The sequence below is a fragment of the Heliangelus exortis genome, chromosome 11 (assembly GCF_036169615.1).
Source record: "Heliangelus exortis chromosome 11, bHelExo1.hap1, whole genome shotgun sequence".
In the NCBI taxonomy this organism is placed as follows: Eukaryota; Metazoa; Chordata; class Aves; order Apodiformes; family Trochilidae; genus Heliangelus; species Heliangelus exortis.
Genome location: NC_092432.1, coordinates 11,828,620 through 11,856,349, shown reverse-complemented (window position 1 = coordinate 11,856,349; position 27,730 = coordinate 11,828,620). Strand labels below are relative to the sequence as shown.

Sequence of the window (27,730 nt, the reverse complement as noted above, 5' to 3'; positions counted from 1 at the left end):
TAGAATATATTATAAATATATAGAATATATATAGTCAGAACATATATATATGGCTATGTATATAGTCAGAATATAAACGACTCCTGGCATAGAATATAATTAATGCCCATGGAAGTTATTTGTATCCTGCTACTGGAGATTAAGACCTCCATTTTATGTGTGGTAAATAGGAGTAACTCCATTAACCTTAAGCTGAAGGAGAACATTTTGTTACATAAGCAAATTCCTGGTCCTATAATGCTATTCATATTAATCCAAACCACAGGGGAGATGAAGCAAGTAAATTAAATGTATTAGCATTCTGCTGCTTGCTTCCTAAACAATGTGGGATTCAGGAGACTAGAGGCTCCTTCTGGTGTGATACATACCAGGTTCTCTGTCAGACTGGCAGCTAAGCACGGCAAGGTGAGTTTAAATGTACCAAGCTTTTACCTGGAAGGCACAGTAGCTGCTCAGCTGCATGGCAGAATCTCCTGTCATTAACAGTTAGAGAAGACCTCTCTCTGCTTTAAATGGGGGAGTACCTGGGACAGGACATTTTGAGTCTTGGACTAAGCTGCATTAAACCTTAAATGGTTCTCATCTGGGTGTTTAAACTGAAATATTCTGTTCTATCCAGGCACAGAGAAAGAGGCTTAGATACATTGCACTAGCTAGATATAGTGGAGCAGGACAAGGGAGGACTTGAAAGTCCTACGTTGAACACATAATAATCCAGTAGACAAGAAAGAGAATTCAGAATTAAGGTGAGTGGTGAGGAGAGAGCATCTTTGAGAATGCACAGATGCTTAAGACATATTTTCATCCTTCTCTGTGCACAAGTAACTCTCACTGACATCAGCTTTGGAGCTGAGTTGAAGAGAGAATCAAAGAGGAATTTTCCCATACAAGCTCACTGAAAGAAATGCTAAAACTAGTTAAATGCAGCCTGAGGCAGAAAAAAAAGCTATTTTTTTCTTTACACAATCTCTTAATGGTCTGGCATATGTTTGGGCAGAGATAAACTTCGACAGAGTTGAGTACAAGTCAGAAATCCCTTCCATTATTGTTGTATTTACAGCAGCACACACAGGCTTACATTAGGAAACATCCAGTTATTCAGTGCAAGAGTTAAAAAAAGCAGAGGCATTTACCATGAGCTTCCACATCCAAGACTTCAGAAATTCAGTTTAAAATAATTACTCTATAGCCAGGCTCTTCTCATGCAAGGGTCACTATTTAACCAGGAAATGAAAAACACTGCTGATTGGAAAGGGAAATCTTGGCAAAGGAGAGGACTATTTATCCTTCCTTAATCCTCATCAAATAAGGGGCATACAACAAACAGCTCATCTCCAATCTGCAATTCTCCCTTCCACCCATCTGTAAATTTGAATTAATTAATAAAGGCCCTTATGTTTTCAAGGTCAAGGAAAAGGAAAAGCACTCAGCAAAATGGAGGCACTGACACTGAAGGGTGTTTGTGGGTGGGTTTTTTTCATGTAAATGGAAAACCTGTGAGGCAGAACCTCCTTCATCTATGCCCTGAGTGGTAAAGTTAAAAAACTTAAAGGAAATAAAGGGAATGCAAATAAATTATGCTTTGAAGAAATGAGACTTTTCCTAAGGAAGGTCCTCAAAATAGGGAACAACCTCAAAATACACGAGACCAAAGACATCATTAAGTCAGGGGTCTTTATGCAAGTTTGGTCATGCTGTCATTTTTTTGTGGCTGCTGACTGTGGGAAGCTCTGCTTCCTATCAGCACTGGATGGTCACACAGGAGCTGCTGGCACAGGGCACGTCCACTTGTTGCTCCCACCACACAAACCTCATTGGGGTAAGATTTCTTTGACATCTTATACCCAACTACCTACTTAAAGCTTCTGACTCTGTTTGAAAAACTCCACCAAATCCCAAGGCAATAAAAATATGCAAACCACAGAACTACCTGGCTGCTTTTTTTTTTTGTCAAATAGCTAAGTGTGCACATAAACTGCTAGAGGAGCTCCCACAGCTTCCTTGCCAGCCTAAAGCATCCCCACAAGGAAATTTAGGCAACACTCCACAAGAAAATGACATCACTATTAGATAAATAAAACATGAGCCTATGGAAAAATTTTCTGGAGACACACTGAAACTGGATGAAGATAATTTTGTGATGGTACAGAAGTGCTATGCAATCATCTACTACCAAAATGCCCCAATTTCCTGAGTGCTGAGATACTTGGGCAGTTAGGTTGTGAACTCTCAGATCACATTCAGGTGAAAGTAGGTACAACAAGCTATGTGGATTAGTGGAATGAATCTCTTGGTAACTGAGGAAGTCTCATAACTACTAACAAAGCAAGTAAAGCATAAGTTACCCATTTATTATAAAAATCAAAGAAATAAATCAAGCAGCCTGAATATTTTCACTAGCCAGTTACTTGGCTTTAACACAGCTGGATAGAAGCAGATGGTAAATTGTCAGTACCACAGGGAAACCTCCTGAATTTCTAAAATCTGCCTTTTGTTGCTTATTTTATCTTCTTCAGGGGTCTGACAGCCTCTCTTTCACTAATACATTATTTGTCCAACTTGTGTAAATTACTCCAGTCCATCTTGCACTGGTGGCAAACCTACACACACCTGACAACAAGTTCCAGAAATATGATTTATCTGTTGCTGTTGTCAACACCATTATTATTTAAAATTAACAATGCAGATGGCCCTGCAAAATCCCAAGTTACAAAGCCAACTGTCATACATATAGTCTATATAATCCAGGCTGGCAAATTACTTCATCATTTTGCTTTACAAATCCCTCTATGGAAAAAACTACTATTAGCACATTATCAAATCCATACTGTCCAGGAACAGAAGGGAACTCTCTTCCTGCACGGATCTCTCTGCTTCTGGCAGTTTTTCTAACTCATAAGCAGGACTATGTACTTTCACAGGGAGAGAATTAACTTGTAACACTGCTGTCTGTGAAGCCTCAAGAAAAGCTTAAGTACAGCACAGTGATAACTTCTCAGCACACATGGGATTTGCTGTCTCATCTCTAATGAAAAACATTTTCATCTGTCAGGCTCACCTACCAGTCTCCTTCTTCTACATTTTATTCTGTACTTTGAAAAAATTAGCAGCCTCAATAGCCTTATACAAAAACAACAAAAACATTTTAACCATCTTTGTACGTGTCTCCACTCTGAATAAAGACCTAATCCTGCAATTCCCCAAAGAAATCAAAATCTGCAAGAGCCAGTGTACTAGTCTTAATGCAGTGCTCATCTCTCCTGGTTCAACCCTTACTTGGCAACACATTCATGCCCAAAAACTAAACAGCAAACTACCAGACCCTAGTCAAGCAAAAAGCTATTATTAAAAAATTTAAGAGTGCTAGAATCATGTTTAATGTTTAGAATCCAAAGTAAACAAGGCTGTGATTGGTACCTGTAGCTGAAAGGAGCACGAGATACTGCCCAACCATGGTCAAGTTACAGTAGTTGAACTTCAGCTCCAAATAAACTGCAGGTACTATACACACTCCTGAGGTGCCCAAAGCAAACTGTGAAGGAAAGAATTTGTATGACATTTTAACCATGGCAACTGGCTATGTTTCTTAAGTCCTTCTTTTTTGGTGCCATTACAATAATACATTTTTGTTAAAGGATTTAATAGGAGTATTTGGTGGTCTTGGTTTATTTCTGCCTCTTTCAAATCCTCATTTTGAAATTTGTGTTTTGGTAAAAGATTGAGCGTTTGTTTTCCTCCTGCAGAAGCCTTGAGCACATCTGTCAGAAATCACTCTGGGAAAAGAGACACACTAGAAGATCCTGCATAGAAACCATCTTCTCTACACCTTCAGCTGAATTAGGAGGAAAATAGATATGCACTTGTACTATCCATCTCTGGCAATAACGTTTAGTTTCTTCTGTAGTATCCAAGAAACTACTACAGACCAATTTTGAATGTTTGACACCACAATTTGAGAAGTTCTCCTGGGGAAGCCATGATCAGAGAAAGCAACTGGCAGCCAGGAGGCCCATGCAGTATTCCCTGTTTCATTACTCATTTTTCTGTGTGAGCTGGTCATATCATTTTATGCCTTTCTGCCTGGGTTTCCCTATCTGCAAAACATTCAGATAAATACCTTCCTTTTGAAAATACCATCAAAATGCTCTCAGGGTGTAACATTAGATGAAAAACACAACAGCCACATGACATAAATGTCCATCTACTATTTTCTACCCATTGTAGTCTAAGTAATAGGTTAACCTTGTACCTGAAGGTTTTATTTCAGATGAGACAACAGTTCCTCAATACTCAGCACTGGTGAGGCCTCACCTTGAGTACTGGGCACAGTCCTAGACCCCTCACTTCAAAGACCTTAAGGTGCTGGAGCTGGCCCAGAGAGCAAGGAGATTGTGAAGGGACTTGGGGAAGGAATTATAAGGAGAGGATGAGGGAGCTGGGGGTGTTTAGCCTGGAGAAGACTCAGAGGGGACCTGATCACTCTCTACAATACCTGAAAGGAGGTTGTAGTCAGGCAGAGGTCGGGCTCTTTCTCTGCTCTTTGACAGGAGGAAAGGGCATTGCCTGAAGCTGCACCAGGGGAGCTTTAGGTTAGATCTCAGGAAGCTTTTCCTCATGCAGAGGATGCTCAGGCACTGGGATGGAAGTGGTGGAGTCCCCACCCCTGGAGGTGTTTCAGGAAAGGCTGAGGTGGCACTGAGTGCCATGGGCTGTCCGATGTGGTGGGGTGGGGTCATGGCCTGGCCTTCATCTTTTCCAGCCTCGACGTCTCCGTCCCTCCGTCAGGTGAAAGCCCCAACAGCTCCCTTCACTCTTGGCGGCCATAACAGCACCGCCGCCAGCCCACGCGCTACCTCATTGGCTCTCCTTTCCCCGCCGCCCGCTGATTGGCTGCCGTTTCCCGCCATCACCTGCCTGCCCGCCCGCCTTCCCCTCAGGGCTCAGGCAGCCCCGGGCAGGGATGGCGGCGGCGGCAGCGGCAGCAGGAGCGGGCGGAGCTGGGAGCGGCCCCGGCGGTGCCTCCCTCCTGGGCAGTGCCACAACGTGGCCTTTGAAGCGTTATGGCCGCTTCCTGCCTCCGAGGGAGAGCGAGGGCTATGGGCAAAACATCTCCTCCTGGAAGGTGACGGGCGGTGCGGGGGGGCGGCTGCTTGGATGCGCTTGAAGTGCCCTGAGGTGGGGCTGGGAGGCAGCTGGGTGTCAAGCAGGAAGCAGGGAGAGGCCTTCTCAGGCTTCTGCTTGCAAGTCTAGAGCTGAAGGAGAAACTAGGAGAGATATTTGCTTCGTGAATTATTGTTAAACAATAATATGATAGTTGGCTGTCTTTTTTTTTCTTTTTTTTCCTTTTTTTTTTTTTTTGTCTTTAATTTCTGTCTTTCAGCTGTGACCTGTGGTATTAAAAGCTATGGTTCAAATAGGAAGAGTTCAGATAATTATTACTTGCATCCATACACATGGTTATAAGTAATAAAATGTTCTTACTTATTCCTCCTGGCTGTGGGAGTGAAGGGAGAGCTGCATGGCTGGGAGGAAAACTGCGCACCTGGCTTCAAGCACTGACCTCTGAAACCTGTTTTGTACTAGAAAATTATTTCATTTTCTCTATATTTTTCAAGGTTTTTGAATCAAATGAGGAATCAGGCCATCTGACCCTCACTATTGTGGTATCTGGCCATTTCTTTATTTCCCAAGGACGAACAGTACTGGTAAGTTTCTGGTGTGTAAAGAACATTTTTTTCTTCATGTTTGCACCAGTATTAAATTTCTCTCATCTCGCAGTTTCATGTTCTCTCCAACTGAAAGGAAACTGCCAATTCTGTTTTGCTCATGGCAGTTCTCGTGGGCTGCTTTCTCTCTCTGTTTATGAGAATAATAATCAATGTATTATTATTTTCTACTGAGCAATAGTGTGTCTTCTGTGGTTCTAAAAAACTAGATTAAGTGCTATTGTAATTTAAAGAGCATTTGGTTTTTTTCACAGTTCTGCCTATGAAAACAGGAAAAATAACCTGTTAAGAAATAGATAAAAATATAGCTATTCCTCTCTATGTGATTTTTTGGTATGATCCACTTAGTTTCTTGCTCCTGACCTGTTAGTATTTTTGTTTTGATAATTCAGTTTATGTGTTGGGGTTTTTTCTCTGTTAGGTAATGTGAGCTAACATACATGTTACATCCATGGAGACAGAATGGCAACTTCAGGGTTGCATCAGCTGATTTTCCCACAGCCTGTAGGTAAACATGAGGAGCTAATAACTGTCAAGTTTCCACAGTGACATGAAGAATTTCCCAGAAACACTCCCATCCATAAGAACCTGGTTTGGTGCTCCTGCCAGAGAAGGCATGTGTTGGAAAGTGGAATCCAGTGTTTTCAGTGCATATCACTTGTACTCAGTGGTGATAACCAGCAGGAAGTGGCTGATAAATATATTAGGAAGCTATTGCAAGCCACTGGAAGATGCTGCAGTATTAAGATAAGAAAAAAAATGATATACAGCATATGTAAGAGAGTATGTTGTAGCTTTAAACATGTATAATCTTTGAAATTAGTTTTTGCTAACATGTATAAGCTTAGAAATTAGTTTTTGCTGTGCCTCTTAAAAGGTCTTGAGCTTACAGGAGTATCTTGTAAGTATAGTAGGAGAACCAAGGATATCCTTGAATTTTTTGGTCTGTGAAGCTGTGCAGAGTATTGAAAAGATAATGAAGTTAACAGAGAGCTCTCAGTCTGGAGATCCTCATACAAGACATGGTGTTTGGCTCATGGTTTGTGAGGACAAGTTCAATGTTCTTGGAAAAGGTTAAAAATGGAACATGGAAAGTATTTCAAGAGTTGCACTGGAAATAAAAAATAAAATTAGTGGAGTAATTGAAAGTCCATATAGGTATAAGAAATGAATCTGTGCAGAATGCACCTCTCCTGGGCTGTCCCTGCTCCCAGTGTCCTGATGAGACAGCTGTAAGAGTTTATAACCAATAGACTTGTGTTGCTTTATAGCATGTCCTTGAAATATCCATCTAAGTTAAAGTAAGTTTTAGTATCTAACTAATGAGCAAAAAAGGTACAGACAAAAGCTGCAGCCCTTCAAAGACTGCATCTGGCAAAGACTGAATCTGGCAAGGAACAACGGGAGGATAAATGGTACCACTGAAAGGGATGAGCTTGGGAAGAGTAAGAGAAGCTTTATAAAGTGTTGGCTGAGAAAAGCATTTTGTTGCAGCTCTTGCATTTAGTGGCTGGTGAAGCTTTCAGGCAGCTGCCTGGCTTGAAATGCCAGATGAAGACTTTCTGAGCTCTATCAGGTCTGTGTCAGCTTCTGAGAGACCCTAAGATACTGCGTGATCACAGCCTAAGAATAGTTCAGAGTAAAGGTGGAACACCAAGCCATGCTTGGGGAGTGTGACTGACATCTAACACTGCATTTAAAAAAAAAAAAAAAAGTTAAATGCTTTGAAGCATTTATTTTGGCAATGCTCCTATACGTTAAGGCCAACACCAACATTTTATTAAGTTTTAGAGAACAGCTATATAAAACTGGTGTCATACAAGCTTTAAAGGCTGATTGTCTCCTCCTTTTGGTGCACTTTTGAGTGCATATGGCTGTGGCCATGGTGCAGGGGTGTTGTGTGCATGCAGAACTAACCTGGTGGCACAGCAGTTCCATGTCCTCTGTATATTTGTGTTCCTCAAAGACTGGAGCAATTGCAGTCCTCCCACTGTTCCTCTGTAACATAGCAGCCTTGCTGAAAAATCTATCACATCCTCAGTCTGCTAGCCCTGAACTGTGAGGGCATCTTCAGAACTATTTTAGGTTTCCTGTTTGCAAGGGACTTGGTCCAGCACATCTGGCTTAGCTTTCCTGCTTAAGCTTATTCCTTGAAGCACAAGCCTTCCCAGAAATGCATTCCTTCCCCCAACACTGTGCAAGACTGAGATGCAGTGATAAAATTCTTCCTGGGACAGTTCCAATCTGCAGGTATCTTTTCAGGCTTTGAAGAACAGTCAATGGAGTTTGTTGTTTTTTTTTAATAAAGCAGCCTGTATCAGCCAGAAAGGGGATGTAGAGAGGTTGTGCTGAAAAAGAAAGCACAAGCAGTGATTGTTGGCCAGGTGGTGGACTTGATGATCCTGAAGGGCTTTTCCAGCCTTGATTCTGTGGTATCAGTGTAAGTGTGAGCATTGCTGAATGGTTTTCTTCAAGTAGCATTGTCTGGGGCCAGCTGACACCATGGTTTTCACACAGAGGTGGTCTAAGCCCTGTTGACAACAGGATCTGGACAGCAGGAGCAGCTCAGAGTTCAGTAGACTCAAAGCTAACCAGAACAGCTAGTGAGGAAATTTTGCAAACTCACTGAGATGCCATACAACCAAATAGCTGCAGTACTGTGCAGCCTGCATTCTTAGTGTAGAAATGGTTTCCCTGCTTCTGTCTTCCTCTCAGGAGCTGTCAGAAACCTGTCACTATTTAAACAGGCTTTGCACGACTAAGTACATATAGTTCTGAATCTGTCACAGACCAAAGCCTCTCACTGGGGGTCTGTTAAAAAGGACATTTTGTCAGGGAGGATAATTCACAAGTTTTTGCTCCAGAGGAGATGTATCAATTTTGATAGAATGCTGCAACTATTGGAAAGATTCAGCCCCTGTTACTGTATGTGCTTCTTTCTGCTTGCTGGCCTGGGCTACTGAATATGTCCTTTTTATTGCCAGGGTGTTCTCCAAGGTGTAGGTGCTGCCTCACTTGCATTGAAATAAACTGTTTCTTGCTATCTAGTAGTTGCATCCTTGAAGTTGTTGATGCCTTTTGATCTGTCTTCCAATCCCTGCTTTTCAGACTTTTTTGATGCACTACAAGCTTCTGGTTTTGAAGGAACTGGATAATAGTTATCATGTCTTTGTACCTTGAGCCTCTGCAAAGGAACCCAGGCACAGATCTGTGTCACAGGGACACCATTTCCTTTTAACTTGAATAGCTGTATTATACTTTTGTGAATTTCTGTGGATGAATGATAAAGGGATTTTTTTCCCCTCTAACCATAATTCAAGAGTGAACTGAACTTCTAGGTAATTCAGTTGTTCATTTGGTGGTGAATGCTCCTAACTATTTTTGTGGGCAGCTCTAATGATAGAGGAGGAATCCTCACCCCACCCCAAAAATTTCACTGTGATCATCCTAAGTAACACAAAGTTTTCATCCAGCATCTGTAACAAAGAAAGCCTCTTAGTTGTATGGTTTAAAAATGGGCAGTACTGTAGTATGATAAATCCTTACCTCTTCTGGTTTAAAATTGGCAAGGAATGTAGTAAACTCGTTGCACTGATAGATGCAAACTATATTGGTTTGTACCTTCCATCTTCTTTAAGAAGATAAAAGTCAGAATGCTGCTGTTCTTCAGTGGCATGCACATTTCACAAAAGCCAAAATGAATCTTTTTACCTGCCAGCAGGCTCTGCGTTTTGCTGATAATATTGTGGGTGGATGCTTTTCAAAAATCAAAGTCATCTACTGAAAAGTGTGAACTTCCAGGCTTGGCTGTTTGGTATCTCACCCCAAACTTCTCTGCGTGCATTCTTCTGCAGTAAACAGTGGTGGTAACTGAACTAATGCTTGCCTGAACTCAGTGCTTCATCCTTAGTTTTGTGCTACAGTAACCTCAGCCAGCCAGTATTCCAGGGACTGCTCCCAATGTTTGCTCTCTCAGTGACCCTGGGTCCAACAAATACCTTTTCTGGATGAAGGTACATTTCTGTTTCTTAGTGATTCTTTCATCAAACTTTTTTCCATGTCAAGTGGTGATTTATGAAGTAGCAAAATACATAAATACTATTTTCTGTAACATACCCTCAATGTGAAAACAAGAGATGGCTTTTGTTCAGGTTATTTACTTAATGAATCCTCCTCTTTGGTGTCTGCCTTTCACCTGCATACAGCTTTCACTGCAATTCTGTTTGCACAAAACTCAGGTGAAAGACAAGTTTTTAGAAATCAAAATCATTATTTCACTGATAGTTGGATTAACCTGATCTGTTCCAAGAGTTCCTGACTTGATATCAAAGCATTTGCTCTATAGTGGATGATCCTTTTAGTCCTTTTTATTTTCTTGAAACAGAAGTCTTCAGAGACTTTTTGTTCAAGAATTTGTAGCTAGATAGAGCCAAGTAGGACTGACTCTGCTGCAATCCATTTCTAAGAACAATATTTATAAAATAGTAATAAAAGCTCACATATCCTAACAACTGCTATTTTTTAATATATATGGAAGACTACAGAATTATTTTCATGGGCTATGAAACAGTGGAATATTTAATGAATTCCCTTCTTTGTTTTTTCCAGTAGTGGCACTGGAAATATTCCTTTCTTGACAAAAAGAAGGCTACACCATATGCCCTGAGTCTTAGCAACTTCTAAAGCAGGCAGATCAGTAATTATCTTGTGCTGTGGTCTGAGGTGCAGTGGGTTTGAAATAAGAGATTATAGGTTCTGCAAGTGCTCCAGAATTGGTCATTAAAGTTCTGCCATGCTACTGTAACAAATAATTGTGGATGTGTTCAGTGTTGCCATCAGCTGCTCAAAGAAAATAAATTACTATTTATTTTAATGGGTAAACTTTTGGAGAATTAGTATGCCTTAAAGATAACTTCAGACATTATTTAGTGACACTGCCAGAGACATACTGGAAACCATCTTAACAAGGAAACAACTGGTTTCCTTTAAAGATACAATTATCTTCTTGTCATCAGGGAAACAGATGAAGAGGAGGGTAAATGGAGCTTGGGAGCATGGAAAATAAAAACGTGGAATGAAAATCAAGGGGTGTTTTGATGTGGTGGTTGTTAATTTGGGGGTTTTTTCTATATGAAGTTCTCAATTTGTAATTAAATTCCACATTGTATCTTTAGGAGCTGCTTTTGCTGCAGTGCTGCCTAACAGGCTGCATCTTCAACAGCAGAAAAATCTTATTCTTGCATACTGTACATAATGGACTTTTAACATAAATATCTCAATACCATCTCTGCCAATTTCTGGCTGTCGTCTCAAGATACATCATGTTCCATTTGCCCCAACTCTGATTTCCTTTCTCTCCTTCAAATCGGCTCATCATGAAAACAGTATTTTGGTGGTTTATTCAGTGCAGGAAATTCCAGTGCTAGAATTCTTAATATCCTACAAATTAATCAAATTTAAATAGTAAAGAAGTCTTGTTTCATAGGATAAAATCCATGCAGAGTCATTGACTTGTGACCTGATCTTTCAAAGTGGAGACTAAATGTCCTTAGTGCCCTTCTGGTCCCCTCATGACTTCTAATAAGATAACTTCTAATATTCTATCCTTAGGATACAATAGATTTTAACTCGTTCATTAGGAAAGCATTCAGCAGATGTTCTGCTGGTCTTGATGCTCTCCTTGCAGTGCCTGAAACTTATGCTACAGATTTTTGAGATGATAATCACAACAGTGCCTTGGGTAGGCTAAGGTCCCTCTGCAATAAATGAGAACACTTGATGGAAACCCAGGGAAAAGAGCACATTGCAAAGCTAGAGAAAGGCTGGGTTGTTCCTACAGTCCTGTGATTGCTATTTGAAAGAGCAGAGGGAATCTGAGTCTTACTGATTTATTCACTACCACAATCATAGTTCAATTTTTTCCATTTTACTGTGTTTATTTCAACATGCTGATTGCTTTAGACAAGCTGAGTACCTTTCTGCATTAGGTTCCCCGTACAATAATGTATTGGTGATTGGCAGCAATAAAGAGTTTTAAGGGGTTCTGAACTTTACTATTCTCTTGCTCCTGTTCTTCTAAGCCCAACTATTAGAGTAGTTCTAAAGAGTAGAGACGTCTATTATTGAAATGAATTTATCCTGAAGTTAGTTTAAGGCAGGGTATACTGAGCTAGAGAAGTATTTATTTTGTGTCAGAAATTAAAGAAATAACTGCTTAACTTATTAATGCCTCACAGAGCCTTTGCCAGCTAAACCCGTGAGTATCATCTCTAAGTGCCAGGTCAAATGTCATTGTTCTAAAGTGTTGTTTTAAAAAAAAAAAAAAAAAAAAAAGTTTTTGCTGTGGAACATCAAGGTTTGTCCTTGAATAGGGGCTTATCTTTGCTCTTCACTCTTCCAAAGGGCTGTAGTGGGTTTCCCTATTTGGGGAAACTCTTTCTAGAAGCTGAGGAGGGGCAGCATCCAGGACTTTGGCACAAGGCATTGCTGGGCTGCCTGTGTCCTGCATCTACTGCTGCTTTGACCTTTCCTGCCTCTGTAGCAACAAGTACTCTGTTTAATGAGTTCAGCCCTGATGGCTCCTTTTCCACTATCAGCCAAGCTTAACAGCAAGATTTAAGAGCCAGCTTCAAAGAGATTGGAGGTAAAAATATTGCATGCAAAAAGATAATGCAGAGCTTAACATTCTTTTATTCCTTATTCCAATGAGTCTGTCTGCTGTGGCTGTATTTTTTTTTAAGCCTTTTACCTCTTTTCACTTCCTATTCTATATTCTGCAGGTCTGTTGGGGACAGCTAATGCTTACACTGAGATCTGAGCCCCAACCAGCCTGGAAAGCACATGGTTTCTGCTCTTCCCTCATCTGCCCAGCCATGCTCTACATGGCGTATTTGGAGACTGACATGGAGCCTGGAAATTTTTGCAGGGACAGCTTTCTGCTTCCCCCACTCTACAAGGTGTCATGCTGGGGAATTGTTACAGTTTTTTGCCATGTAGATGATCCTACTCTCAACTCAGTTTTCAACACAGCTCGTACTGCAGGAAGATAAAGCCAAGTAAAAAATGTATTTGGCCTTTTTTTTCTTAATTTGTGGGGCAAAGATTTCTACTTCTAGCTGTGTTACAAGACAAAAATCAAGATTTTATTAGATAATGTTTAAAGTTTAATTTTCACTTCTTTCTTTAATCTGAAATAGAATTTTTATTCTACAGTCATTGAGACTTTTCTTTACAGTGAGCTGTTTTCTTATTTAAAGAGTGTGAAATGGCAACTTGCAGTCTCTTTGGAAAAGACCATGAGTTAAAATTTTCATTTTTCATAAGTATTTTATAAAGCACTTGATTTATAATTTATATGTAAAGTTTCAGGCAAACACTAAATTGTAAACAAAATGTTTTCCAGTTTAACTTTACTTTCTGAAAGCATCTCAGTTTTGCCTCTATTGTTCACTGTAATACTTGAGCATAATTTGCAAGCTTTTTCAGACTGTCTGCTCTCACACTGTTATTTTTGCTCTCTCTTCATACAATGATTAATAACAGTCTTCTCAACTACAGTATTTCTGTTCTGTTCCAGAGTTTTACTGGATGTATTAACCACGCTGTGTATATCCTTGGAAATAACACCACCATTCCTTTGTTGCCAAATTAGTCACTTCTAAGAATAAGCAAAGTGTTACTTAGCATGATTATTAAGTTATAAAAGTACCTAGTATATTAGAGGTCAAAAAATACTGGTATTTGTAACTTAAATCCCACTTAAAACTTAGATAGTGAATATTATTCTGAAAAGATTTCTCACTGTACCTGACATCCTCAGCCTGGTGAGTAAATCCATGGAGCAGAGTTCTGGACAGGACCGTGCAAAGGTGCCCTAAGGGTTACTTCCCTAGATTTGCTCCCCAGTTGTGTCTTGCAGCTTCCCTTGGGAAGTGACTGGATTAAGGAATTCTCACAGAAGCCTCCCTGCAAAGCCAGCATGATCTCTGAGAGCAGGAGATTGGGATCTTTTCCTGGGGGAATTGTGCACCATGGTGCTGCCCAGCCTGAGTCAGGATGGGGCAAGGAAGATGTTGACCAAAGCCTTCAGCTTTTCTCTTCTGACATCTTGCTTCAGTTATCAGACCAGGATCACTCTGACAGTTTTAATTAATACAATAAAATTCATTTTATCTCAAGATATACTCATAATTTCTTGGAAATTCCCATTCCCAATCTGTGGAATTGGGAATGCTCCTTAATCCAGTGCCTTATACAAGGCATAAATTCATTCTAAACTTTGAACACTGGCAACAAATGGTTTTATTGCCATTTCATGAGCCTACTAAAAGTGGCAGCCTAAACTGGAGAATGTGTGTCTTTGTGTAGTGGCATTCTGGGGATTTGGTTATCTTTTTTAGGTACTAGGTATAATTAAAGGGCAGAATGTATAACACTAGTGGCAAAAAGAAAGCTTTTCTTCCCCAGCTATTGTTTTCACATAGTTCAGTTCCCTATGAAAGCATCTGTCTCTGGAAGGAGTGAATCCAAACTAACTGATGCCAGCCAGCATAGCTGAACAGTTACACAAACAACATTTCAGAAATACATATTCATTTTCAGTGAAAATAGGGTTGCCTAGAGGCCCTACAAGCCATCATAAAATGGATAATCTCTCCCTGTTTTCCTCTGTTGCTTAGCACCCCAAGGTTTGTAGATGATACAATAATAAAAATATTCATAAAGGACATGCAGTACCTTCCAACACAGATCCCAGGCCTTGTTATCCAGAGGCTTTTTGACTGTGGAAATACAAAATGACAGAGGAGATGGCTGTAAGGCCAGAGCAGCAGCAGCAGCAGCTTCTCTGCCTGAGGTAGGGTGTGGCTCATCTTGCCAGCTTCCAAAATATTGGGGAAATGTCTTGCTTTGTTTTCTGCTTCAGCTTAATGCCTCTCAGGGTCCTTCCCCTGAGACACTTAGATTTTTGTCAGAGATGTATGAAATTGTTTTCCTTCAAGAGTGTTCTCACAAGTACAACCCAGCTGAGTGACAGGGAGGTTCTGTGTGATGGAACTCTAATGATCAAACTTAGAAAAGTGCTGCCACTTACCTTTTCAAATGCTAAATTTTTAAGGTCTGCTGTTTCTGCCCATTCCCTGGTTGCTTTTTTGTCTGTATTCCTGATTAATCTGACAACACTGCCATCTGTCTTTGCTCAGCAGTGGCTCACTCAGCATGTGGAGCAGCTCCTGGAGGTTGGCAGAGATCCTCTTGACTTTGAGCAATGGAAATAGAGACAAGTTTTCTTGTGGTCTTCCTTCTTCCTGCTCTGAATTAATTTACCAAACTTCATATACAGATTCCTAACTATTTCATTGTTGACAAAAGAAAATAAGAAGAATCTTATTTTGTCTTAATTTAGGCAGCCTCAAATAAAGTCTGTGCTGGCTCAGGTCACATGGAGAAGCCATGAGCAACAGAACAGACCTTGACATGGTTCAAAATTGATCTTCTTTGCTCTTAGTACTGAGGAAAATCTAGAGGATCTTAGCTTTAATGACAATTACTGATGTCAACAATTTAATGATGGAGTTCAGTCTGAGCAGTTCTGCCGACCTGAGTTTCTCTGAAACATTCCCTTTCCTTTTTCAGGCAGTTTTCTTGTGCCAAATCAGGTCTGGTCCATTGCTCAAGTCTTAAACTGTTTTTCTACATAGTTTGGCTGCTCCTAGTTATTAATTTCTGCTTGGCAATATACAATCACCCAAAGGTGCCAAGAGGAAAGGAAATATTTTCTGCTTTGTTCTTCAGTGAATTACACTGAAGTAAAATAAATTTCAGTTACCCAGGTGGTGTGGTTGGTGTTGAAAAATTAGGAGTACACAAATAAAAATTCCAAATGCTGGGGGCTTTTTTTACAGCTTTTTTCACCTCAGAAACAGGACACATAGAAGGATGACAACCTAGGAAACATCAGTAAAAGAGTTGGTAGGAAAATTAAACACTGTCTTTTATGATTTCTTTGAAAACAATAATTATTTTAAGGAGTCAACATTTTTTCAACTCGTGAAAGGAAAATGCATACAGTGAAAGGAAAAAATATAAAAATAGATTTAATATGAGAATGGCTCTGTTTAAATAAACTCACTTGGTGTCAAAACCAGTATCTGAAATGAAGAGTAAGCACAAGTGATCCCAAGCTAAAGTAGCAGAGTGACAGAATGGGATGTTGGAATTGCTTCACTGGCAGCATTTTGGGGCTTGATAGTGAAATCAGGGGAGAACCAAGTGGCAGTGATGAAATTTGCTGGGGCAGGAAGCACTAAGCATGTGAGCCCATCATACTCAACACAAAATCATTGTCCAGCTTCTTATCTGGAGTGAACAGTTCAGAACTGGTCTGTGTGTTTGGAGAAGATATGGGTGTTCCTTCTAGTATTAGAAAGTCATAGAATCATGGAATGGTTTGAGTTGGAAGGGGCCTTAAAGATCACCTTGTGTGTACCCCCTGCCATGGGCAGGGACACCTCCCACCAGCCCAGGTTGCCCCAGGCCCCATCCAGCCTGGCCAGGGTTTCACCACACTCATACTGAGGAATTTATACCCAATGTCTAACCTAAATCTACCATTTTCCAAAATTCACAGCTTTGAATGAGTCCTTGTGCAGAGATGTAATTCACATTATGTCAGTTTGTGTTGATTTCACAAAAATAAATACAAATGCCTTCCAAACAGTGAAAACATTTACTTTCAGAGTATTTGTATAAACTTAAGAACGTGCCCTTTCTGGGAGGGGCAGTTTAACATATTTTTTTCTGCTCTATATTCCAGTTCTACATCTTTCTGTCCTGACTTCCCTCTCCCCAGTTCAAATGCTTTTGCACTGGGTATGTTTTCTGCAGCCAGCTGTTCCCCTTCCTCAATGCACTGCTGGCTCTACCTTGCTCCTCTAATTCCAGTTCTGGTTTCCTTGTTTGCTTCCTAAGGAAGATCCATTCTGGCAGCAGGAGCACTGCACAGGCTGAGAGACATCTGGAGGGATGTCACTCCCATGGCCCCTCTGCAGCACTTCTCATGCACTCAAGACAAATCTGTGGGTTTAAATTTTGTACTTGGACCTCTCTGCAATGCCCAATTAACACCAGGTTTGCTGTGGCAGTAGCTGCTCTGTATTCCCATGATGTGGGCACAGCTGAAATTGGTGAATTGTGTTCTGTGCAGAGCTCACTTAACTTTCCATTTTCAGCATTAAATATTTTGGGGCCAAACTCTGCACAGCTGTGGCTGCCCAAATTTCAAGGTTATATATTCTACAGTGCAGTTGAAAATGGGACATGTGAAGTGGTACTGATTATTCTGGAAGTGTTCTATCAGTGGTGGCTCTTTTAATAGCCTGCTAATCTCACCTCACCTCACTCCTCTGCTGTTCTGCTCAGTTTATTCTCCCCCCTTTCCTGTCCATATCCCAAGCTCTGGTTGGGCAGGTCAATCACAGGCACACCAGTACCCCAAGGAGCTAAAATCCCAGGTGTACAGAGGAGTAGGGGTTTTTCCCAGGCTTCCTCTACTGTGTCTGCCATAAATCCAGACTACATGATAACTGGACCTTCTTTAAAGACTTCCAGCTATTTGACACCACAGGGGATTTTGTCTGTGGAAGGAGGGTGCCCTCAGTGTTCTGGACACAGCCTCCTGCTCCACTGCTTCTGCAGGCTAATTGCATCCTGGAGCATGGCTGGAGAAGCCCAACTTACCCAGAAAGATGCTTTTTTCTCTTGTGTGGTCTGTCATTTGCATCTTGTCCCTGTGAGGTTCCAGATTCCATTTACTAATCCCTGTAAGAGCAGAGGACAGCTTGGGGCTTCCCATGGGTCACAAATTGAGGTCTTATTCTTGAGGCCTTTCACAGCTTAGCAAGTCCCAACCTGGAGACATTTTGGGAGCACTCAGTGTGAACAGACTGAACTGGCCTCTTACCTGCTGCCAGCAACCTGCTTTCAGGGTGCAGAGGGAAGTTCTTTCCTCCCTGTGACCCCAAACCTTTTGGGAATGGTACTTGCATGTTGTCTGACACTCTGGGGTCTGCTTTAGATGATGTCTGATCAGCTCTGTCTCTGTGATCCTGTTTGCCTTGAGTTCAGCTCCTCAGTGTTTACCAGACACTCCTCTTGTCGAAGCTGAGTTTAAAACCCAGGTGCAATTGCTGCACAAGGCTGTAAAGGCAGTGCCAGCATGTTAGGAGAGCAGTGTCTTGGTGAGGTGACTTCTTGTACCAAAATAGAATGGCAGATGGTTTCCCAGCCTGGACCTAGGCAAGATGGAGAGAAACTGGCAAAAAAACCACTGCTGGTGGTCCAGGATGAACCACTTGTGGTTCTTAGCCCTTAGGACACCTGTGAAAAGCAGCCTGTGTGAAAATTCACAGGCACAGAAAGCACTGTGAGTTCAGATAAAACAGGTAGGTAATTTCCCTTGAATTTGGTTTGGTTTTGGTTTATTTTCCCCCAAAGTTCAGTAACTGATAACTGTGTGGCAGTCTGTGGAGTACCTTGGGAGACACAGTCCATTGCCTTGCAGTTTTGATGGGATGCTTTCAGCTTCCTGGGGTATTTTTACAGAATGCTGAGCAGCCTGGCTTGTTTGAAGAGACTAACAATTAATGTAACCAGAATATAAAAACATCTTTATCAAGCTACCAACACTGCTTCTTGTTTACCTGAACTCCCTCTGGAGAAAATGCCTCTCTGGGCCCTGGACAAACCCATTCCTCAGGTTTGCCTGCCCTCTGCTGCCCTCTGAGGCAACTTCATAGGATGTGGAATGGTTTAAATCTCTGCAGCAGCTGATTTCTTATGTTTTTTATGGAGACTTCCACAACATCCACAAATATAAATGTATAGATGGAAATTAGGATGTTATCTTGATTAGTGTCATTATTGGAGCTACAGATTCAGATTTAAGTCCTAGTGTGGTAAAAGTTACACAGCAATCGACAGCTACAAATGTTGCCCAGATACAGGTGACTGATCTTCATTAGGGATTAAATGACACCAAGTGTGCTGTATGTTTGCTGTGTGAGTCACTTGTGTTCTGCTTTACTTCAGGAAGGCTTTTCATTAATTGATTCCCACAAGTGGTTAAAGATAGTAAGAAGATCAGAGAGCCTGCTGCTTTGTGCACAGTCAAAGGTGAGCTGAGTTGCTTTAATATTTCTACTGCCTGCCATGGAAGATATCTTAATACTGAATAAATTAAACCAGAAGTTTTAAGATACTGTAAATTACCTATATAATGCAAAAGTTTATTTTTTTACTCTACATTCTAAACAAGAATGGATCGAATCATCTTCATGCCTTTTGTAACTGCTAGCATTCAGGTCCTTTAGACTGCTAGCTCAGAGCTGGCTACTAAAACAGCCAGACCTGTATTTAGTTTAGAATCTGCCTGCCTCACCTAACAATTAAAAATCATCCTTTTGCTTGCACAGAAGCACTCTACCTGGGAGTCATACTCCAGTTAGAGACAAACTGAGCACCCCAACAAACACTTATTTTGCCATTTTGTGGCCTGACACATGGCACAGTGGTGGTGAGGAGGCATTAGGTGTTCTGGCAACAAAAGCAACCTAGGTTTCTGGTCTTCCCTCATGTAAAGTGGTTGGCGAGTATTTAAATAAACAGGACTTGCTTCCTACCAGTTGATGTATAAATCACAGTTTTCTTGGTTCTTAGCTGAACTCTGAGGGACTTCTATTAATCTAGACTGAGCACTTAGAAGGTTTTTCAGAAAGGCCCTGTTTCAAAGTGAGAAGAGCTCTCTCTCCTCGAGGAGTTCCTGCACTCCCTTGTTGCAGCAGAAATACCTGCCTGGAGTTTGACTATCTCTGCTTGACAAAAGAATTAATCTCTAAGTTAGAAACAGGAATTCTGGAGAGAATGAGCCCCTGGTTCAGTAGCTGCTAACGACTGGGTTCAAATTGTTGTCCCTTTCACAGAAATATTAAGGTGTAAAACCATCTCCAGTATTCTGAGTTTTTGAGGCACTCTCCTGACAGGAACTCCTGTGGGAGGGAGGGAGGTTCTCATAACTGCAGGTAACAGCAATATCCAGAATAGCTGAAAACTGTAAAAATTCCTGTTCAGTTGTATTTCAGTCTTTGATCTGATTTCTCTTATGAAAGATGCATAAATATTTCTTTGTAGGATGTTACAAACCGAGCAAGATGGTTTGCAGAGGGGGAGAATGCATTGCAAATTGCCTGAAAAAAAGCAGTTGTGAGGCATAATAAAACAATTAAATATAAGGACTCTTCTTGTTTAAGAATAAGTCCAGACTAATGGTGGCACTAGGAGCTGCAGAAATAAGCACTGTAAGCTCTTTTAAATGCTTGCCTGAAACAAAACACCTTCACTCTCTCATTTTTTGTCAGATTCTTATAAAAAGTGGAGTATCACTGAAGCAGCTGTTGGAGTAATTAGTTCTAATGAATCAGTAGATCATCACTTTCCTTTTCAGCTAATAGAACCCATTTCCCAGCAGAGCATTAAAGGATTCTGCTTCAGCTCTCAAGAAACACAAAATCAACATCATAATCGCTTTGAAACTTGAACAGAGCTCCAAGGGACAGTTCCAAAAAGGAGGAATATTAACAGTCTGAAATTAATTTGGTGCATCTAAATGTTTGCTTACCATGAATTCACATGCCTGAAACTGGATTGAGTGCCACTGCAGGGGTCCTATCAGGCAATCTCTCTACTTTCTATCCTAAACTGTAGCTGGTGTGATCCTTTCTGTGCTGTCAGCTTCCATGCTCATCTTCAAAAATATTTAAGATTTCAGGAAAACAGCCTCACCACGTAAGGGGTCGTGTCTCAGCCCTGGCAGACCTGAGTAAGAAAAGAGTCGAGGAGAAGCCAGTTGAGCAGAGGAGATAAAGTTGGGTTTTCAAAACCCAGTTCCTCTGAGCACACGTGGGGATGCACAACAAACCACACCGCACGGTTCTGATTCATGTCCTGCTCCTTGTTCTCAGACTTACTGCTTTACTGCTTTCAGTTATTTTATTCCTTTCCTGTTTGCTTTGTGCTGAATGTTGCCAGCTTTGCAATTATAAAATAATTCATGTCAAAGAAACATGGAGGTTAATCACTGGGATCAGGTACTTCAGAACAAACTGAGCAAACGTAAACTGATTAGGGTTTTTGTAAGTAATTAACATTTCATTTATAGAAAACCTTACTAATTTCTCAAGCAGTAATATTTCAGTGGAGCACTGTGGACTCTTAGCTAGCAGAATGAGTTTCTAAACTGTATTTTGAGAAGCTTAGTGTTAATATACTTAAAGGAGGAAGACATGTAGAGAAGGTACCTCTTGCTGATCAGTTGAAACTTAGTGGTACTGGTAGAAATGTTTTTCAGTGGAGCACACATTTTAATTCTGAAGCTGAACCCAACAGATGCACATTTGTGTCTTACTCGGCTGAAAGAGGCAGCTGTGACTGCCCTTTATACAGCTCCCTCTAGTAATCCCATGTCTCATATTAGTCTGCTTCTGGGTCCAAAACCTTTTTGATATCAACCAATCTGTAAGCAGTAGCAAAACAAACTTCCTTGATATTCTTCTACTCAGTAATTTCCCTTTCTGCTGTTTTCATGGAGCCTGACCCCTCACCCCAGCATGGAAAGAGGTGCCAAATTCAGTGATCCAAGTGACCTGGAGGTTTTCTAATCCTTCAGCTCCTGCACAGCTCAGGTGTTACAGCCCAGTTCTCAGTTTATACTAAAACTTGACATCCATCTCAGCTGAATCAGAGCACACTCTCTCCATGCAAGAAAAATATTTAATGTACAAAGTCTACTGTCATTTATAACCTGCAATCTGAAGTATTTAACATTCCTTGTGAAAAAGCAGAGTGTAATACAAATACCTGAGGTGGAAAATGAATGTAGGGATTACTAAATAAGTGTTCTTTGCAAGTCTCCAAAAGGACTTCAGATGAAGATGAAAGTTGCCTTTCAGTCATTTTAATGAGAATTTACCTGTCTGGTGTAGCCACAAAGCAGCTCCCAGTTATGGAAAGCTGACCCAGTTAAGTTGACATCTTAATTAATTAGAGGAAATGTAACTGGGCACTGGTAAAGTGAGTGCTACAGTTTGAATTATTTTGATGTTTTTCCCTTTAAAAGGCACTGAGACAATCTTTTATCCTTACAATGTCCTAAAACACATTTTTTTGAAATACAAGAAGCTTAAAATAACATACATGTAGACATGCAGGCTGTCATGCAGAGCTGGCTCCTTTTTGAGACAGAAATCTTGAAAGCCAGAGATGCCTTGTGTTTGTGTGACCAGCAGTCCAGCAGCCTGGCTGGTCATGAAAAAAAAAGGCTTTGACAATGAAATCTCAGAAAGATGAAGACTGAGATAAGATAGGACAGTACAGGGAAAGGTTGCTCCTTTTCTTGGTTCTTGCTGCTTTTTTCTTTAAAAACTGTGGGGGTTAAATTTGAAATTTCAAGATCAAACTGAAAAGCCTCATGTACTTTAAAAATATCTATTACAGTACATATTCTACCTTTTTTAATCTATATGTAGTATTATCTAACTGTTTAAAATTATACTGCATTTGGGTTTCTTGCACCCCTCATCAACTGTGAGCATCCACTCAAGGACCAGCAGCATTGGGTCACGGGCTTCCATTTTTTTGTTTTTAGCAAGGCACAGGCACATCAGGCAGGTAGGTACAGCTGGGCTTGATGCAGACAATAACAGAAATCCTAAATGCAACATCCAGAACTTTTAGTTTCGATTCCAGAGTTTACTCCTGCTTAGTCTCATTTAATTTTTTGTCACAAATACCTGTTCAGGGTGGGCATATCCTTACAGAATACTGCTTGAAGCAACAATAAGGAATCAGTTTCCCTTTTGTACGTGTAAAATCCCTGCTGTCATGTCACAGTTTGGTCACTAGGCTGGACCTCCAATTGGTTTACAAGTGGTCCTGCTCACTTTCCATTTTCTTGGGGATTTTTAACTGATTTTCAAACTGGGAATCACAGCATCCTGGTTTAGCTGCTGGTAAAAAAGAAGACACAGTCATGAAAACTCATTTCTTTGTTTTTAAGTCAGTGCAGCGGTGCAAAAATTTATCACCTTCTTCCTAACTTCAACAAGTAGGAATTTAATTAAATCAAAGTAGTTTGAGGGGATTCAGAGTTAATTTAATTCCTCTTTGTTTTTTGAGCAGAACGAATGCCGCATGTTCCGTGTTCAGTTTGGTGGAGACTCAGAAGAGCAGATGCAGCAGCACTGCTGCAGCTGTGTGCAGAAACTTGCAGAGTATGCACCTATCCAGATGCCTGATGATCAAAGCCAGCAGCTCTGTCACAGCCTCAGCCAGGTGGCTAACAGTGACAATCAGGTGAAAAACAAAATGCATCCATACTACATCCAGCAAGAGCACAGAAAAATAGGAAAATAACCAACTATTCATAGGGCAAATTGCAGGCACATGGAATGAGATTTCTAGGTGGAAAAAGCTTGAATTTATCTTAGTTGGGGAGTCTTGAAATTAAGTGTACAATTTATGCAGGGCTCAGGCTAACATGGGCAAGCAGTAAATGTTACAGCCAAGCATTCTTTACCTCCCTGTCAGATGGTGGCATGGTTGGGTGGAAGACTTAGAGGCTTTCTCCTGAGGTTTAGTGAACAAGAATAGGGGGCAGAGAATGAGAGCTCAGTAGTTATAAAAACCAAAAACATGTCTGCACTTCAGCAGTGTGGCTTTCAGACTGCTGGAAACCACCTGGCTAACTTCCAAATAAACCATGCAGGATCTGTAAAATAAACCCAGCCGTTTAAGTTACCAGAAATTGTGTTCTCCTTTTTGTGCTTACCTACTCCTGTTTTGCACTGTTAATGTAAATATAGCAATCTGATCAATCTGAGCTTAGCCTGACACATTGAGAAGCAATTTCAGTGTCAAAATGCGGTGTGTCCCCTCTCCAAGACAAAGACCTAAGGGGAATGGAAAAGGCAAAGGCAGATATTATTTCTGAGGGTGACTAACACTTAAATGTATCCAAAGGATCACATTCACCAGCTCTAAGAAAACATCCCTGCAGCTAGCTTAGCCAAAATACCTTTTTGGGTACATGATAAAAATACTGGGATCAAGACTGAGCCCTGAAAATAAGCATCAAAGCTTTCAGCTGCATCATTTTCATTATATAATATAGGAAGGTTCTGTTCTACTGGACAGTGGAATCACGTTTGGTAGAGAAAGTGTGGAAGGGAAAAAAAAAATTGCTAATTTGACTCACACCATTTCCAGAAAGGCTCATGGGAGACTTTCAGCAGCAGGTACTCAAGATTTATTGGTTGTCCTTTAAGCTGATCACCTATACTTTGGGCTTTGCTCCTTTGCTGATAAACTAAAGCACAGAACAAAAGGTGAAGGAAGTCTTCCATGGCAGAATGCTACTGAAAACAAACAGTCACAGTTGCTGGCATTAATAATGCTCTTACTCCAGAACTTCAGACTGAAAACCTGGCTTTGACAACTTAAACCACCTTGTCAGTGCTGTGACCCCTGGGAAGGAAAAAAGCATCCTCCTTGGTGAGCACTCACACACAGCATTTTTTCAAATTACTTCCAGTAGGTAGTTTAAGAATTATCTTAGTTAAGACATGACAGTTTAACTACAGGCCCATTATTTCCCATCTTCCATTTTAAAAGAGAAGCAGATGTGCATTCAGGTTCCATAAAAAGATACCTTTTCAGTGCATGTGGTAGCTGAGCACATTCCCTTCCTGTTATCTCTAAAAATGGAACTGCTTCCCCCCTTGCACATACCCACTCTCTCCTTGGTAACAAGCCCTTATTTGCATTTGGTATTTTCTAGCCAGATGAGACTGTACTGGATTCCTGCAGAAGCCTTGGAGAAAGAAGATCTGTAACACAGCTAGCACAGGTAAAAATATAATTGCTGATATTTAAATCCTGTAACTGAATCTCTCAGGCACAGAGTGAGATCAGGATATCTTGTGTGCTGTAAACATCTGGAACTGGCTTCCCTGAGCATCAGGATGCCATCAGCTGTACCAGCAAACCCACCAGGTAACAACCTGGAGCTAGGAAGTAAGCTGCCAACCCAGGTGTATTTCATGGTGTAATTATCCCTCCTGTATAAGAACAAACCACCACACTGAGAGCAAACAAATACCCAGAGGTCACACCCAAATAAATGACTTTGTCACTTCTGATGCTGCAGAAATGGCTTCTGCAGTCACAGCCTAAGTAAGAAAATACTTGATGAGCGCAGAAGATCCCATGATTCAGCTGACAGCTTCAGTGGGAGGTCCAGGGTAAAGCCATGCTTAAAGATAATGTGAAGTTAACTGTTACCTGTTTACTGTGAATCTGGGACCATGCAGAACCAGATGCCTGAGGAGAAAACTCTCCTCTTTCCTACCTGTTTTTTGCTGTTGCTTCTCTGGGTTGTTCCTGGCCTTTTCCCTATCAATAGGATGATCAAGTCAATTTTTCTTCACCTTGATGATAGAAGGGACAATTCCTCTGCTCCCTATTAGAAATCTGCCTTCTCTTAAACCCAAAAAAGCCTTTCAAATACCTCTGTGTCCCCAAAGCTCCCTCTGCAGCACACACCTTGCTGTTCCATTCCCAGCAGCTCTGTTACTGTCCCTGTGCATTGCAGCACCAACAAGCAAGAGTGATCAAACAAAGCAGAGGTTGCTTTTAGCAGCTGTGTTTTTGTGACTGGTGCCTACATCTCCTGGTGTTGTCTCTTCAAGTGAATTAACACCAACATAACAGAACAATTCAGCTTCTAAAAGCTGCTCTTCTTTGGTCCTTGCCCAAGACAGGAGCCTCAGGATACCTGAGGCAAAGCTTTTTGCCAGGTAAGCCTGGATTTGCTGCACACATTCATCCATCTGTCACTTGAATTAGTAACCAGTTCCCTAGCACAAAAAAGACTGCTGGGTGTAGTAGTTTCCTACAACCTCCTTTACTTGCTCCTCTACTTCTTAGTCAGTTTAAAACAACTCTGCTCAGAGCCATACAGTTTGCCCAGTGCCAAACTTTTCTCTATATGAATTTCAGAAACACCCTTTCAGCTGATGCTCTGGAGTTTACCTTCATTTCCACCACTTCAGGAAGCTGGCTTGAAGTGTTTTCTTGCACTTTTTTTTTTTTTTAATTAAATAAAATTATTCATGAGTCTTTAATTTCTGTTTAAAGATATTTAAACTGTGCCTCTCATGAGCACATCAAAAAATGAGGCCAAACTTCAAGTTTTCAGCCAACTACTGACTAAGTAACATCAGGCATTTCCCCAGTAGCATTCACCTTGCTCATCAGCTGCCTCCACACATCCTCCCCTACCCCACTGGGAAAAAAACTCTCCAGGGATTCTCTTTTTCTTCCTGCTCTCCTATGCCAAGTATCCAAAAAAAGCACCCTAAGCGGTGCTGCAGCTGTTAGGGAATCAGCACAGACAGATGATGTGTGGCAGAACCCAGGGGGATAGGGAACTCTCTAAATTTCCAGCCTGGATGGTGGAAAAATGTTGGTGTCAACGCTCAGTCCTTAAGACACGGCAGGAACAAGGGGGGTTAGCAGCAGCTGAAGGGCAGTCCCTGTTCCTGCAGGAACGCTGCCAGCCCACCAGAGGGAAGTTTTAGTGGAGCTGTTTCAGGACGTTGCCATAGGAACGGCAGCAGTTGACCCATTGCATTTCTGCAGAACCAATGGACCAGGAGTGCTGGGAAGGGATCGGGGCTGCCCCAAGCACAGCACCTTCTGCAGCCTCCACTCCCTGCCACGAGTTTTAGGCTGAAGAGTGACACAAAGAACATAAATCACCCACCACCAAGGGTGAAAACTGGGGGAGTAGGTTAAATGGGCATGAAAAAGCTGCTCTAACTCATCAAAAGCCCCATAATTGACTTCTAAAAGCCATCTTGCTGGTTTAAGAGGGCATACTTGGTTATCCTAGAGGGCATACTTCGTTATCCTTGCACAATCCAAGTGGCAGCACACATGCTCCATGCAGAGTCCTTTCCTGTCACACAGGAAGCCATCTTGGCCAGGAAAACACACTTCTGATCTCAGTAACTGCAAAGGAATTCAGAGTTGAGTTAAAGCTATGGTGAAATGGCAGCTGGGGAGCAGAGAAAAACAAAATGACATGCAGAAATCACAGCTGATGGGGAATATTCAAACTGCATTAATAACAAGGCAGATACAGCTCTATTAAATAATGAAGGACAACTCTTGAGGTAGCTGCACTGTTACCGAAAGGTGTAAAATCACCTTTAGTGCCCCAGGGCAGCACAACACCTTTGGGTTTTGCTTTCCACAGAGTGTCCTGAGCAGGAAGTTTGAGCCCCACCTCATGTATCAGCAGTCGGTGTGGAGAGCACAGGAGCTGGGCCCCTTCATCCAATTGTGCCTTATGGATCAGAATTTCCCAGCTTTTGTGGAAGAGGTGGAGAAGGAATTGAAAAAACTCACAGAAGGCTGAGAAATACCAAGTGGAACAAAGCCTGCAGGATACACAAGCTGAGGTGCAAATAAATACCTTGAAGAAGTCTCACGCTTTTTTTTTTTTTTTTTTTTTTTTTTTTTTGGTCAGTGTTTTATTTTTAAAAACAGGTGAATCCACTTTTTATACATCATTGCACTTCAACAAATACACAGAACACAAGTTCATGCATCTACAGTTACGCACATCATGAGAACCCTGTTAGGTCTATTTCTACAATCTTTAAATCATGAGAAATTACAGTGTCAAACTAAAGAGAATAACTAGTTGCATAGAATATCACCATGCTTAACATCTCATCATTTAAACAAAAAACCAGAAAAAAAAAAACCAAAAGAAACCAAAACAAGAAAATTACAAAAGTTTGCCTGAATTGAATGTACAAGAATATGTTGAACACATCAGTGCAAAAGGATTTGAGAATTTACATGAGTTAACAAAAAAACAAACAAAA

The 27,730-nt window shown here is 41.1% G+C and overlaps 2 protein-coding genes and 1 long non-coding RNA gene across 4 annotated transcripts in view; 1 reads left to right on the top strand and 2 right to left on the bottom strand.

The window, feature by feature from the left end:
* Window positions 1-4,960: 4,960 nt before the first annotated feature.
* On the top strand, window positions 4,961-27,615 carry REC114 (REC114 meiotic recombination protein). The gene is made up of 6 exons (XM_071755276.1): window positions 4,961-5,122; window positions 5,616-5,705; window positions 18,813-18,896; window positions 22,956-23,129; window positions 24,613-24,681; window positions 27,094-27,615. The coding sequence occupies exons 1-6, from the start codon at window positions 4,961-4,963 to the stop codon at window positions 27,253-27,255; spliced, it is 741 nt and encodes a 246-aa protein (XP_071611377.1). The 3' UTR covers window positions 27,256-27,615.
* Window positions 12,464-18,756, bottom strand: LOC139800962 (uncharacterized). Its single transcript, XR_011728013.1, has 4 exons — window positions 17,765-18,756; window positions 17,463-17,633; window positions 14,818-14,982; window positions 12,464-14,506 (listed from the first exon to the last, which is right to left on the bottom strand). It is a non-coding gene; the product is annotated as an uncharacterized lncRNA (long non-coding RNA).
* NPTN (neuroplastin) overlaps window positions 20,389-27,730 on the bottom strand; it is a 65,638-nt gene continuing 58,296 nt past the window's right edge. Inside the window, exons 9-10 of one of the 2 annotated variants that reach the window (XR_011728012.1) lie at window positions 26,737-26,846; window positions 20,389-20,594 (exon numbers count right to left, since the gene is read on the bottom strand). The gene's annotated coding sequence lies outside the window, so the exon portion shown is untranslated. Of the gene's footprint in view, window positions 20,595-26,736; window positions 26,847-27,361; window positions 27,572-27,730 lie in introns of those variants that run through there. The other variant, XM_071754602.1, reaches the window with a different exon arrangement.

What these genes read in the sequence shown, in the direction of transcription:
- REC114 (XM_071755276.1), top strand. Translation starts at nt 4,961, where the DNA reads ATGGCGGCGGCGGCAGCGGCAGCAGGAGCGGGCGGAGCTGGGAGCGGC. An exon ending in CCCAAGGACGAACAGTACTG is followed by an intron (nt 5,706 to 18,812) that starts GTAAGTTTCTGG and finishes GCTTTACTTCAG; the next exon opens with GAAGGCTTTTCATTAATTGA. An exon ending in TGCTTTGTGCACAGTCAAAG is followed by an intron (nt 18,897 to 22,955) that starts GTGAGCTGAGTT and finishes TTTTTTGAGCAG; the next exon opens with AACGAATGCCGCATGTTCCG.